Source organism: Argentina anserina, chromosome 2 (genome assembly GCF_933775445.1).
Source record: "Argentina anserina chromosome 2, drPotAnse1.1, whole genome shotgun sequence".
In the NCBI taxonomy this organism is placed as follows: Eukaryota; Viridiplantae; Streptophyta; class Magnoliopsida; order Rosales; family Rosaceae; genus Argentina; species Argentina anserina.
In genome coordinates this window covers 17,941,772-17,956,666 of record NC_065873.1, presented here as the reverse complement: position 1 = coordinate 17,956,666, position 14,895 = coordinate 17,941,772, and the positions used below count along the sequence as shown (strand labels likewise).

The following is a 14,895-nucleotide window of genomic DNA, read 5'->3' as shown; positions in this document are numbered from 1 at the left end:
AGACCACTATACAACATTTTCATACTGATCATTTCCTGGAAAGTTCTAAGCTTATGAACAACGCTAGCATAAGGAGCAACATATGCTCTCTACATATAGCATATGCATTCTCACAAAAAAAGAAGGGAGCAACATATGCTCTCCACATGAAAATCAGCACTCTAGTAGCTGTATGAGTAATCTACATTTCAGAAAGCCAGATTTATATTGAGATGGTGTTCATTGTGTACTCCGACGACTCACCAACATATATAGGTAACATGATGATCAAGTTTTTATTCTAAGACTAAACTTTGTAATATGTTTTGTAATCAGTAATCACTAAATTTTATTTCTGATTTTGATGCTAGATTTTTATGTTTGTATGAAGATGGCTGGAATTGGGGAGCTAGCTGCAGGAGGTGCAGTAGGACTAGCATTTTCATTGCTGTATAACGCTGCAAGCGCGCTGGTCATCGAATCCAATCAGTTTAAACCCCGTCTCGAACAGCTCATGGTCACGTTAAACAGCTTAATACCATTGATCAAAGAGATAGAAGATGGTAACAGGGAACTGGATCGTCCCAATGAAACAGTATATCTTCAAAGGAAACTGGTGAAGGGCAAAGAGCTCATTGACAAGTTGTCCAAAGTTGGTGGTTGGAATTTGTTCAAACCTTACTACAGCAGACAGCTTGTTGAATTGGATAGTTCTCTCAACGGGATGTTGCAGAGGCTAATACCAGTGGGAGTAAGGGATGGCCAAGATATATTGATTGAAGTAAGGTCCATAAAGCGCATGATGATCCAAAATGGGCTGCATGATGATCAGGTACAGAATCAAAATCCAGTTGGTGATGGTGAAACTAGAGCTACATCACCTTATCCACCATCTTCCCCTATTGGATTAGATGAGCCTTTAAGGGAATTGAAGATGAAGCTTCTTCATAATGATCAAGTGTCAATGCTTACGGTAACTGCTCCCGGAGGCTCCGGGAAAACCACTTTGGTGCAAATGTTTTGTAATGATCAGGAAGTAAAAGGTATCATGACTCAGCTTAACATCAAAGTTCATACTTTTTCAGTGTACATCTTACTACTACTTTCTAATATTCATTTCATTTGTTATAGAAAAGTTCGACAACAGAATCTTCTTTGAAACTGTTTCGAGCAAACCCAACTTAGATGAGCTGGAAACATCTCTGGAGAAATTTCGAAAGGAAGTAGAAGGAAATGCTGCACTGCTGGTGCTGGATGATGTTTGGCTTGACTCATCAAGAACCCTTCTTGAAAAGATACATCAACGCAGCGAATGGTCAAGTTACAAGACTCTTGTGACATCAAGAGAATTTCCAAAATATGGTTCCCATTTTCCTTTAAATCCATTGACAGATGATGAGGCAATGACTCTTCTCAAGGAATCTATATCCCCGGAGAATTCCTCTGGTACTGCAGATGAACTTCTGGAACAGGTGATTAGTTTCTGATCTTGCAATTCATAGTTTATATATATATATATATATATATAATATATGCTACTTAAAGAGGGATTGCCTCATGATAAGAGCATAACTGAATATAATCATACATTCTAAAGCTACTCATAGGGTAAGAATAAATACATGGTAAACTACTGCTTGTCGCAGATTTGATCACGTCAACCGACAAGCTAATGTAGTTGTACATCTTATTGCGCAACTAGATTTTCTTTGTTGTGTACATGACGTAGTACTCCTAGCTTTCTTATGGATGCTCTTGCATCTGATCTCTGTACTATTTTGAATTTTTTCTAGCTGTATAAAGTCTGACACCTTCATTTAAAAACATATATACTGCTTGTAATATCACCCTTGCTCAACTTTCATGAAGCCATTTTGATTGATTAGAACTTTCAACTTTATATTAGCAACTTCGATACTAATTTATTGGGAAAAATGGAAAATACTGCAGATAATAAAGTACTGTAAGAGATATCCACTTGCCATTACAGTGGTTGGAAAATCACTTTTCAGGGAGAGTATAGAGATGTGGAAAGAAAAAGTAATAGAATGGTCTAAGAGTTCTATTCTCGAAGATCAAGCTATTTTGCTTGACCGCCTTCAACCCAGCTTAGATGTTTTGGGTGAAGATGGCGCTATCATCAAGGAATGCTTCATAGACCTTGCTTCACTTCCTGAAGATGGGAGAGTCTCTGCTGGTGTGCTCATTGATGTGTGGGCAGAGCTACATAGCCTACCTGAAAATGGGGCTATTGTGAGATTGCAGCACCTGAACAATCGTAATCTGGCCAAACTTGTTATCACAAGGTATGTCTGCTTGTAAGATTCTCGTCTGGTGTATATATTATAAATGTCTTTATTTCCCTTACATGCATGACTAAATTCTACTGGTACGTGTATAGATACTATATATGTATAGTGAATAGATTTCTTCCAAGTAACTTGATTAAGTTTTGGACATGATCAGCAAGGAGAAAGAGTATGTGGATGGCTGCTACAGTGAATATTTTGTTACGCAGCATGATATGCTTAGAGAGCTGGCATTGCATCAGATTCGTCTGGACCCTAAAGGAGAGAGCAAAAGACTGAACATAGACATCTGTGGAGATCATCCTCCGCAACGGTGGATACAAAATAAAAATAAGCTGGAGGAAACTCGTTTGTTATCTATATCGACAGGTAATCCCATCTTCTGTTTCTTAGCAAAACATGCATATCAACACATGCACAATAGCAAATTAGCAATATACACACAACGTAAACAGTAAACACTCAGGCCTGAGAAAGTGCTTTCATCAATGAATTGATTTCAATCCACTCACATAATATAGCACATTGATTGCAGATGGCGAGTTCTCATCAAAATGGGACAACATACATCTAGCAAAAGCTGAGGTTTTGATTCTGAATTTTCAGACAAAGAACTATGCTTTTCCCAAATTGAATAGAAAAATGTCCAAGGGATTAAAGGTTCTGATAGTCAGAAACAATGGTTTATCACCTGCTGATATGAGTAATTTGGAACTGAGTTCTTTGCCTAATCTGAAGAGAGTCAGATTAGAGCGCATTTCCATTTCTTCCATAAGCTTGAAGAAAAAGAAAAAGCTGAGAATTCTTGAGAAGATATCTTTGTTCATTTCTTCCATAAGCTTGAAGGAAAAGAAAAACTTGAGAAGTCTTGAGAAAATATCTATGTTCATGTGTAAAACTGGCCAAGCTTTCAGCAACAGTTCAATCCGATTTTTTTGAGGCAATGCCAAGTCTGGTGGAGGTAAACATTGACTATTGCAATGATTTAAAGGTACTGCCTGCTGATCTCTGTGGTCTTCAGCGCCTAAAGAAGCTTGTTATCACCAACTGTCATAACCTATCTTCCTTGCCTGAAGAGATTGGAAAGCTGAGCAACTTAGAAGTCCTAAGGCTACGGTCTTGCACAGAGCTGGAAACTTTAAACGACTCGATTACAAACCTCAAGATCTTAAACTTCCTCGACATATCTGATTGCTTCAGCATTAAGATGTTGCCTGAAGACATTGGTCAGCTGAGCAAATTGAAGACGATCAACATGAGACAGTGCAAAAGATTACAGGGGTTGCCTACATCAATCTGGGAGCTTGAGAACACATTGAAGGAAGTAATATGTGATGAAGAGACTGAAGAGTTATGGGAACCTTTCAGAATGATCAAGGACTTGCGCATAACAGTGGTCAAAGAAGAATTCAACTTACGTTGGCTCTTTGGTCATTGATCTTAGTCTTGAGATGTGTCTTGAGAATATGTTTGAGTGAAAAGATAATAAGGACATTACCTATGAGCTTGTAAGGATTTGAGTTGTAACTGTATTTATCAAGTGTGATTTTGGATTTTTGGTTGTGACTTGTGAAGCTGCTTGTTTTATCATTTGGAGTCATGTCTGTATAATGTTTCCATTTTCAATGTATTCTGGGGATTTTCATACATAATGTTGACTATTTCTGTTAAGAAAATTGTATGGCAGGATTGAAACTCTATATTTTTAAGAGCTTTTTTCACCAACAGTCCCTTAACTCTGGTGTACCTACCAATGTGATACCTCAACTCTTAATCGTACCAATGTGATACCGAGACTCTAGTATTGCTATCATTGAAGTACTTCCGCCAGTTTTTTTCAACTTCTCCGTCATCTTGGTGACGTGGCAAGTACGTGAGGCCCACAAAGAGGGTTAAAAAACAAAATTAACCCCATCTGAGAGGAGCAATGTTTTTCCCACCCTTTACCTTGAGAAAGACACCCAATAATTCCAATTTTAGCGCCAATTTTCCCTCTCTACTCCTTAATTTGTGTCTCTTATCTAAACTAAAGAACTACCGCCAACTAGTCGACCACAATCTGATAAAACTTAGATCAATCTCATTTTCTATTTTTACCCTAGCACTTGTTAAACTAACAGAATAAATATAGAAATTTATATGGAACATCTCATTTCCACAATCTCATAAGAATATAGAAACACATAACTTAACGAAATTCAAATACATGTTTAAGTACCATTAGTTGCCACCTTTTATGTTGATCTGCCATGATTTTTGCTTGTAAGAACTAATGGTACTTAAACATGTAGTTGAATTTCGTTAAGTTATGTGTTTCTATATTCTTATGAGATTGTGGAAATGAGATGTTCCATATAAATTTCTATATTTATTCTGTTAATTTAACAAGTGCTAAGGTAAAAATAGAAAATGAGATTGATCTAGGTTTTATCAGATTGTGGTCGACTGGTTGGCGGTAGTTATTTAGTTTAGATAATAGACACAAATTAAGGAGTAGGGAGGGAAAATTGGCGCCAAAATTGGAATTATTTGGTGTCTTTCTCAAGGTAAAGGGCGGGAAAAACATTGCTCCTCTCAGATGGGGTTAATTTTGTCTTTTAACCTCTTTGTGGGCCTCACGTACTTGCCACGTCACCAAGATGACGGAGAAGTTGAAAAAAAACTAACGGAAGTATTTCAATGATAGCAATACTAGAGTCTGAGTATCACATTGGTACGATTAAGAGTTGAGGTATCACATTGGTAGGTACACTAGAGTTGAGGGACTGTTGGTGAAAAAAACTCTATTTTTAATTGATATTATGAACTTACTCTTCCAGTGATGAATAAGGATAGATATACAATGAATTAAGTATAATAAAACAATAATTTTATTGGATACAAAAAATTAGTGGTATTAAGAATAAGGAGGATTGATCTAACCCTACAAACGAGATTCATTTCCCCATCTATATTTTCAATGCTAATATAAATTCACATGTATTAGGGACAGGAAATGATAGCATCCGTTCCAGCTACAAGGCATACGTGAAAAAAGTCGACAACTAGAAAACAAGTATCTGAAATGAAGCATTGATTACTGTCTAAGCATTGCATTCCATCAGACGAGGCAGGAAGCTAGCATATATTCGAAATTTGAAGTTGAAGTAACAGCACTCAAGGATGCAACATTAAACATTTGAATTCAAAAGCAGAAGTAACTTCGAAAAAGTTTAATATTCTAAAATCCACACCACGAACAGAAAGGGATGCGGACGTATCCTTGAAAGTACACGGTCCAGGTGATCTCTTCTTCACATGTAAAGCCCTTCTGGAACACCTTCCTTCTTCTTAAACATAACCTTCTCCTTGGCCTTCTTGAAGTCTGCATGTGTCACCTGAGGCACAGAAAATAAAGATAGGAAAACAAACAAGTCAGTTCCAACAGAAGGCAGCAGCATATGGGGACTAGTTTCAGGGATTAATTATGAAAAAGGTACCTTCATTCGGCGCTCCCTCAGTGCAAGAAGACCAGCTTCAGTGCATATAGCCTTGATATCAGCCCCAGAGAACTCATCCTTAGTCATCACGAATTCTTCTAGGTTAACATCATCAGCCAATGTCATCCTTGATGTGTGAATCTGCAATCAATAATCCAAGCTCGTGTAAACCAAACAGTTCAAAACTGCACAATCTAATCACAATTTTCCGTATGGTTGTCAGTTTTTCAATCCTACCTGGAAGATGCGCCTCCTTGTCTTGATATCCGGAAGTGGAAATTCAATCTTCCTATCAATTCTTCCTGGTCGAAGCAAAGCTGGGTCAAGACTGTCAATTCTGTTGGTTGCAAGAATCACCTTGACATCACCTCTCGAGTCAAAACCGTCCAATTGGTTCAGTAACTCCAACATAGTCCTTTGTATTTCACGTTCACCACCTGAATGGGCATCATACCTGCAGACAAATGATTTTTATCATAGAAGTTCCATTTATCACTAATCTGCAATATTCTCATCAATGTTCAGTGGCTCACCTCTTTGTACCAACTGCATCAATTTCATCGATGAAGACAATTGAGGGTGAGAGATCATCAGCAACCCTAAAAAGCTCCCTCACTAACTTTGGACCATCTCCCAAGTACTTCTGAATCAATTCACTACCAACAACACGCAAGAATGTTGCTGATGTTGAGTTGGCCACCGCCTGAAACGTAGACAGAAATCACTTAAAAGATGAAGCCATATGTTGACAATAAGCACGCAGGTACAACAATTGTTACGAAGAAATGGGAAAATGTCAACTGGAAAGAGCGCCGCTAAACTACACAGGTTTTACCCCAAAAAAAAAATGTTCAGCCCAAAAACCCACGCAATGCAAAACCAGTAACAGAATATTGCATCTTTGCTAAAAATATGTGCAAGTATTGAGTCTGCTAGGATCAATACAGGGAGGAAGTCAGCAGTTTGATGATTTTGACACACCATAAGTGACAAGACGTCTTTCCAATGAAAAAATGATATGTAATGGAAACCAACATGGAAAGGAGAGAACTCTGAGACTCTTAATTCATGCAAAAAGAGAGTATCAAAGAAGCAATTATTGCAAGCAGAGTTTCCTTCTAACATATATCAGCTGGAATACAAAAAGTCATTTTGTATGCTGTGTTGCAGTGAGAAACATACAATCATACCTTTGCAAGCAAGGTCTTGCCAGTTCCGGGCTCTCCATACAAGATGACACCCTTGGGAGGCCTGATGCCAATATCTTCATAAAGTTCAGGATGTGTCAGTGGGAGCTCCACTGCTTCTTTAATCTCCTGTATTTGGGCATCTAATCCACCAATGTCAGCATATGACTCCAGGGGAGCTTTCTCAACCTTCATTACTGACACCATTGGATCAACTTCATCTTGAAGAAGACCAACAACAGAAAGCACCTACAAAAATAAGTAATAACACACTTCAGTCAACCCACAAATACAAATAAATAAATTATACAACATAAGTTATATATAAAGGAAATAACCCAAAGAATGAAGACGTTAATTAATACACATTTTGTGCTTGCCCATAAGCTAGTTACTAAATCATTATTCTAATCCATGGCTTTACGTAGCAAAATTCAAAGAAACATAGCAACTAAAAGTGAACAACAAAATCGAGGTTTTGGCCTTATAAAAACTTAACATATTTGATGATACTCGAAAGGGATAACCAAAATCTCAGTCCATCTTCCATGGCTAAGAAAGCATAGTGAAAGGAAATCAAGATTCTGGCCTTAGCAAGAACCTCAAAACAATCAAACCTACATACAATAAAAATACAGAAACTTGTGAAATACATAGCACACTCAATTGAATCCTCAATCTCATATCCTGTTTTAGAACAAAGGTCTACTAACAACCCCCTAAACATCAAGAACAATCCCTACTTTTCTGCAATTTGGAACACATTTTGGTCCCGAATCCAATGAATGTAATCAAACTACATCATCGTTTCACAACAAAAAACAAACTTTTTTTCCATCAGCAAACATCAAACACACCTATAAGTTATCCACTGCACCAAAACAAACTCTCAATTTCACATGCTGCTTTTCACAATCAACCTCATCCAATTCAATTTAGCATTTTAAAAAACCCTAACAATTCACAATCACCACAATCCAAAACACCACCAAATCCAACAAAATCAAAACCCTAGAAACCACAGAAACCCTAAAATTCACCTTATTATGCATCAAAATGGCACACCCAGGCTCCAACTGATCCTTATCCACAAACGACAAGATCCCGACGTAATACTCCGGCCCCACCGACGACGAAACAATCGCGTGATTCTCATCAATCAGCTCCTCCAGATTCCCGACGCTCATCGGCGAGCCACGTAGCTCGTCGACCTTAGATCTGTCCTCCTCCGCCTTCTCCTCCTGCGGCTTCAGCCGCTCCTGGTTCGTCACGAACTCCTCCTCCATCAGCAGATAGTCCTTAATCCGCTCCAGCTTCAGCAGCCGGAGCTTGCACTTCGTCAGCGGCGTCACCGTCGGAAGCCGCGCCGCCGCCTCCGGGCCTTTCTGTTTGCGCTGCTTGCGGCCGACGCGGGCAGGCGGAGCCGGCTGCTCGAACTTCTTGTCCTTCTTGTCGTTGCCGTCGGGCTTTCGGTCGCCCGGTAGGCCCTGCCGGTTCATGCCGCCCGGAGTTCCTTGACCCATTTTTGGTTACGGAGCTGAGAGAGAGTGAAAAGTTTTAGAGAGAAATTGGCTTTGGGAACAAGTTAACACATTTGCTCAGGTTGGGAGTGAGGTTGTGGCTTATATAGAGAGTTGGGCCGGGTTTTTGAGAGAGCTTATAGATGGGCTTCTATAAATCTTGATGAGAAAACTATTTGATGATAATTGTTTTTCTATCTAATCAAAAGAAGAGATACATTTGGTTATGTTTATTCGTACTATCCAAAACTTTTTTTATTTTGAAGGACAAAAATTTATAATGAACTAAAAAAAAAGTATATGGAGCGATGTAACAACATCAAATTGAAATAAATAAAAAACAACGAAATGCATATGTGCATTTGTAAAAACAATAAAGGATGACAAGACGCATACAAACGTTTAAAGGTAAATGTAACTAGAGGACTAGATGTCACACGATATCACTGCACTGCATAAGTTAAAGCAGTGAAAGTGTTATGATGTAACCAGAATCGTAATCGTAACATGGCCGCTCTATATGATCATAAAGGATACCAAGATGCGACACGAGAGATACGAAAGCAACCAAGGGCGTGCTCCCCTCGAGATACGTACTCATATCCGAACAACCTCGAGAGGTTCCCTCATGACGTTAGCAATCGAACTCTCATTAACCATAACCAAGGATATGGGCATTCAAACGATGACGCCCAAAATTGTCAGTTTCTTGGATCCTAAACACTAACCCAACAGTAACTGGGCCTCAAAACTCAAGCTCCAATTAGGCCCAAGCAAGTGGTCTCCAATTAGAGAAAGCCCAACTAGAGAGGGCCCGATAGGAAATACTTTGGCCACCCAATCACCTCTTTCCTTTGCCCGACTAACAGTTGCTGGCATAAAGCTACCTACCACCGGGCGTTGGAATCTGCAAAGAGAAGGTGGAGCTGGAACAAGAACCCAACTGCGTGCAGCCTAAAACCATCCCTCGCCTCTTGTGGCTCTAAACTCACATCGTCCCGGATCCCAAATCCGGATTTGAGGACCCTAATCCGGGTAACTAACGATCCGAAACTGCAAAACCACCACCCAGAGCGGCACCACATTTCCCAATCGCTGCTCTGACCTCCTTCAAGCTGGAAGAAAGGCCTCCCCAACACCTTGACCACTGGTTTCCTAATCGACACAGCCGCGCAGTCCTACTCATTTGAATGTCGAGAACAGGGCCAGATCCACCCTATGAGCCTAGGGAGGAACCTCCACGACCTTGTGCCACCACCATCCACTAGCTTCGAGCCAGAGAGACGTCATTGGTGTTCCCCTCTAAAAGGAAGGGAGTTTGCCAAAGTGGAGAAGCCAATTGTGACTGCCAACCCCTAACCCTAGTAGAGCTCTCATTTTAATTCAATTCAATATAGTTATACTATCCCAAACTTAAGAGCATCTCTATATACTAAAGAAATTTGGGGGGAAATTTTTTTTATCATCTGAGCTTATATATTAGAGTTTGAAACAAAATCTGAATAATGACGCTCTACAATAAGCTAGGGTTAGTCGAGCAAAGTAGAGCCTTGTTTCTCCTTGATTCAACAATCCTTTGGCTTAGGTGTGTCGCTCACGGAAATATTCGTACTATGGACTGGGGTTGGTTTTTAGGCGGCCATGGAATTAGGAATTTTCTTAGGTGTCTCCATATATGTGATACCCTCATTTATTGATATCACAAAAAAATTGTTGTTATTGTGGTAAATATGATTATGTTTTGGATAAATCTAGTTCTATTAGTTGTAATTACTTAATTCATAACATTTTACAAGATTATGAACAAATTGTTCTCAATATGGTAAATTTGTTTAGTTATTTGTAAATATATAAAAAAACATATGTTGTAACTTTGTTCTTAGTATTATAAATTTAGTTTAATAAAATTGTAATTTTGGTTCAAAAAGTAATTATTGAGGGTATGCTATACCTCAAAGTATTGTAGACGACCCCATGGAATTAGATCTCTTAGAAGTGAAAAAAATAACTTATTTTATGAACAAAGATTTTTTTTTTTAGAAAATGAAACAAAGGTTGTGATCTATCAATCTTTGATTTGATTTTTTATTCTTTCTAACTAGTGTAAAAATTAAATTAAATTAAATTTCTGCGAAAAAATGTTCGATAAGCCAATTAATACTTGTCCAATAGCTTTCAGTCTAGTGGCACAATGTCCTCTTGTTTGGTGACAAATTTAATTAGAAGTCAACTTACACAAGACTCGTGGTGACATTTCAGTTGTTAACCCTATAAAAAAACAATTTATCCCCATAAATGTTGTTATTGCTCTACTAATATTTAAAATTAGAGGTCATAAACAATCCACCATTTTTCATTTTCCCCATTTATGTCTTTGGACTAACTTATGGTTTTCAGAATCATACAAGTAAATTCCATCACTTCACATTCTCCACCAGCCCCAGTGTCGCATGTTATCGTTTCATCTTTACTACTGAAAACGTGAAATGTTTGTTGGCCACCGCTCCACCACATGTGGCACCAGAAAAGAGTAGTTTGGAAAAGGTTTTCCCATAAATGCCATTGCTGCTCCCTATTCACTTGGAGATGATGAACCCCTAAATCGTCATCCTTGGATTTGCAATGAGTATGAAGAACCTGATTGTTTCCCAACTGATTTACGAGGTGTACCATGTACTTCCCCAGCAGTGAATGGGTAACCCATGGTTGGCTCAGGAAGATGAGCAAGACGAGCAAGAGTGTTGAAATGTTCGTAGTCGTTGGCTTCATTTCCAGATCTTGTTGCTGCAAATTTAATTATATAGGCATATCCATCCTGGATATTCATCGTACCACTTCCACAAAATCAAAATTAAAATGCAATCAATGCATGTATATTTGCTTCTGAATGTAAATGCATGTATATTTGCTTTTGAATGTAAATGCAGATGCATACACTATATAAGAAGAATGCATTTAGTGATATTTTTTTTATTTCCAGTTCCAAGACATTTCCTATGTGGGATCCGAAGGTAAACCTAGCGGAGAAAAACCTCCTAACACTCCACGGTGGTACATCGTTGCATACCGAAGCGGATGAGCCAATCTAGAAACCGCGCATCAGGGTATCCTCAAGGCCGAAGATAATTCATCCGGCATGAGACTAATCCCTGACGGAGCCCATGTGAAATGGTTCCAACCCGGTAGTCCAAAAACCGGGTGACCTGGACACAATAATGTCCTCAATACCCTAACTCAGGCCCATTGTTGCCCAGTTAGAAACAAAGAGATATGTAATGCATCCGACAACGATCTAATCCCTAACCAATGCCACATTTAAACTCTGGTCAAAGAGTTGCCACGGTCAGAAACCACTACATTACACCCCGTGGTTTATGCATTTAGTGATTTAAAACTGGTCAAATATGAATCGAAACTGAAAGGAGTAGGCGGTAATATATCCAAGACGGATAAATTACATAAAACTAGTTCGTCGATCGGTTTCGACTAAAACCCTTCCACTATAAATGTATGGAAATCAATAGATAATTTGTTGGGAAACTTCAGTTTAATTTCAACCATAAAAGTCAAAACTCTAAATTCAGTTCTCAGTGTAAGGGTAATATTCTATGGTTTTAGACTTTTAGGTTCCATTTTGTTCTTCTATGGTTATCCTCTTAAGCTCCAATTGTAGTTAGAAATTTAAAACATAAGGCTCTAGCATTATTAATCTTCACCATTCCTAGCTCAATTGCTGCAGAAGTCATGGCGGTCATTTAGGCGATTGAACTAACTTGGGTTAGAGACTGAGAGTTTATATAGTTAGAGGTGGACTCTTCTCTTATTCTTCTTTATCTACAGTTTTCTCATCTAGTTTCTTGGAGTCTTCGTGTGGAGTGGTCTAATTGCTTGCATCGAATCTCCCAAACGCATTTTAGATCGAGCCATATTTTTCGTGAGTGCAATCAAGCTGCTGATGCTTTTGCTAATTTCGGTGTTTCTTTTACTTGGTGAGATTTAGTTCCAGATTTTTTTGTGAGTCATTATAATAAAAATCAATTAGGATTTCCTAATTTTGTTTTCGTTAACTGTTTCTTAATTGATTGAAGAATAATTGTGTTTATTATTCTTAAAAAAAAAAAAATCTTCACCATTCTCCCATTTTAATTTACGCCGGGCCAGTGAAATATCATCAACCACACTCTTATCCTTCCAAATTTTCTCTATCGGCCGGTCTTGTCCTCTTAAGTCATAATTAAAAACTAGGTTTAGAGTTTAGAATATTTATTTTAGCATCTTGTTGGAGGGCTTAAGTTTCTCATCAAGTGCTGGGAGAGAAAGCAATATTATAGCTGGGGAGTTCAAGTGTTCTCAAATCCTTGAAATAAACTCATCCAATATCAAATTAGATTCAAAACTGCGCTTGTTACATTTCAACACACTATTATTGGACGAACTTGTATTCGTTTATTTCTTCATCATATATAGCAATTTGACAGCTTCCTTACAATCTATAAACATATGAACATTAAGATAACTGGAAATATAATGCGCGCTATTCGAAACTTAATTTAATTACCACCCTTGACCCTAGCCTGTCAACATCGATGATCCTCATTGGAGTCATTGCCATGGATGAACAAGCTCGTCACGATTCGTCTTAAGGTCTTTGAGGTAAATCCCGTCATCTTTCGCAGTCCAGAAACATTCTTTCCAGTCGCATTTGTCCCGAAGCCACATATGTTCGCTCTCCTTCCAGAACACGTCAGTTACAGCGTGCTGATTGCCTGCACGCCAGTCACAAGTGAATTTTGTTGTCCCAGGAATGTTGACATGGAAACTCCAGTTGAAGTCCCCACCAGGACCAAGATTATGGATGCCGAGATCGTCGACGTCGGAGTTGCAGTGGACAACCAGTTGTTTTCCTCCACCCAAACCGTTAACGACGTGAACATGCCAGTTTGTGGGATCAAGACCGGCCCATTTGGCAGAGGACTCGGGGAAGATACTAAGGGTTAAAGCTACGCACAAATAGAAAACGGCAATGCCTTTGAGATCTTTCATTCTTGTTTCTGGAGGGGGAGCTATAGCTAGCTAGATATGATTGATAAGATCGCAAACCTCTAAATTTTCTTTATAGGCGGATTCTGGTGAATGTATTTGATTAATGCTTTCCACTCCCTCAAAAGGAGACTACGTACCGTTCCTTTTGAAGTAAACAAGAAATCAAATCTCTCCCAATAACAGAAGTAGCTCGTATTAATTAGTATATGTGTAATTTTAGTTTCAGATGGGTATATATGGCTTAGGGCACAAGGTATATTTATCTCTCCCAAGGACTAGGTCAAGGGTAAATTCAAAAGATAAAAAGAATTATGTGATCCTGCTCTAAACTCTAAAGTAAGGAATTAGAAAACGATATACTGTACTGTATAATAGATTAAAAGAAGAATAAAAAATGAAAAACAATATCTCACAAATCGGTAATATTTCTCAGGATTAACTTTTTGTTCTTCTATTTCATCATAGTAACTGTAGATTAATGTCTCGTAAATAAAGTTAGGCTCAATGTTTTAGCGCTATAATATAGCGGCAGATCCGGCGCCTCAATCTCACTTGACATGTCAAGTCACCTTATCAAGTCAGCAATTACAATAATCACAAAATGTCATTTTGAATGAAAAGACAATCTTATCCTTGTTAATTCAACGGCTCTAGATTATTATAAAAAAATTGTAGTTATTTTTTATATCATTTATGTTTTAAAAATGCTTTCAAAATGTAATTAAAAAAATATGATATATGCAAAGTATGCTTGAAATATATAGATATATATATATATATATGTGTGTGTGTGTGTGTGTGTGTGTGTCTGTATGGCGTGTGTGTGGTGCCTATATAATAATTGTATTAATTAATTATAGCCATTAATTAATCGTAAATGTAAATTAATTAAATAAGAAAGTCATGAATCTTGACATATTTGTCACTAGAAAAGTTCACCATCGACATAATTGTATTAAATATGGTATTAATTAAGATATGTATACTCTAGAAAAAAATAACATTTGTTACCTTAGATATCCCCTTAAATCGATTATACTCTAACAAAATAATATTCTCTTTTATAAAAAAACCAAAAGAATCTTACCAAAAGTTTTCATCTAAATATAAATATTATATTTACCTTACATCGTCTGAAATTTTAAAATAAATATATTTTCTACATATATATATTGTGCATATATATATATATATATATATATATTTCGCATGCACACACACATATTTCAAGCATATTTTCATATATTTAATTTTTTTAATTGTATTTTATAAGTATTATTGTGATGAAAAAGAAAAAATGATAAAAAGAACAAAAAAAATATTTTTATAATAATTTATAACTGTTGGATTAATAAGTATATGATTGTCTTTTCATTTA

The 14,895-nt window shown here is 37.6% G+C and overlaps 3 protein-coding genes across 3 annotated transcripts; 1 reads left to right on the top strand and 2 right to left on the bottom strand.

The window, feature by feature from the left end:
• Window positions 1-195: 195 nt before the first annotated feature.
• Window positions 196-3,841, top strand: LOC126785441 (probable disease resistance protein At5g66900). Its single transcript, XM_050511137.1, is given in 7 exon segments — window positions 196-255; window positions 351-1,022; window positions 1,111-1,451; window positions 1,930-2,285; window positions 2,446-2,657; window positions 2,824-3,218; window positions 3,220-3,841. Coding segments are annotated over 7 exon segments (2,526 nt in total). The 5' UTR covers window positions 196-212; the 3' UTR covers window positions 3,727-3,841.
• A 1,523-nt stretch (window positions 3,842-5,364) lies between these two features.
• LOC126785451 (26S proteasome regulatory subunit 4 homolog A) lies at window positions 5,365-8,550 on the bottom strand. Its single transcript, XM_050511149.1, has 6 exons — window positions 7,995-8,550; window positions 6,958-7,203; window positions 6,301-6,470; window positions 6,005-6,221; window positions 5,768-5,908; window positions 5,365-5,665 (listed from the first exon to the last, which is right to left on the bottom strand). Exons 1-6 carry the CDS (start codon window positions 8,475-8,477, stop codon window positions 5,582-5,584), a joined length of 1,341 nt encoding a protein of 446 aa, XP_050367106.1. The 5' UTR covers window positions 8,478-8,550; the 3' UTR covers window positions 5,365-5,581.
• A 4,526-nt stretch (window positions 8,551-13,076) lies between these two features.
• LOC126785464 (S-protein homolog 1-like) lies at window positions 13,077-13,517 on the bottom strand. The gene has a single exon (XM_050511165.1). It carries the CDS (start codon window positions 13,515-13,517, stop codon window positions 13,077-13,079), a length of 441 nt encoding a protein of 146 aa, XP_050367122.1.
• Window positions 13,518-14,895: the final 1,378 nt, after the last annotated feature.

Coding starts and splice junctions, on each gene's coding strand:
- LOC126785451 (XM_050511149.1), bottom strand. CDS start 8,477: ATGGGTCAAGGAACTCCGGGCGGCATGAACCGGCAGGGCCTACCGGGC. Junction 7,204..7,994: donor CCATTTTGATGCATAATAAG/GTGAATTTTAGG, acceptor TTATTTTTGTAG/GTGCTTTCTGTTGTTGGTCT. Junction 6,471..6,957: donor GCAAGACCTTGCTTGCAAAG/GTATGATTGTAT, acceptor TCTACGTTTCAG/GCGGTGGCCAACTCAACATC.
- LOC126785464 (XM_050511165.1), bottom strand. CDS start 13,517: ATGAAAGATCTCAAAGGCATTGCCGTTTTCTATTTGTGCGTAGCTTTA.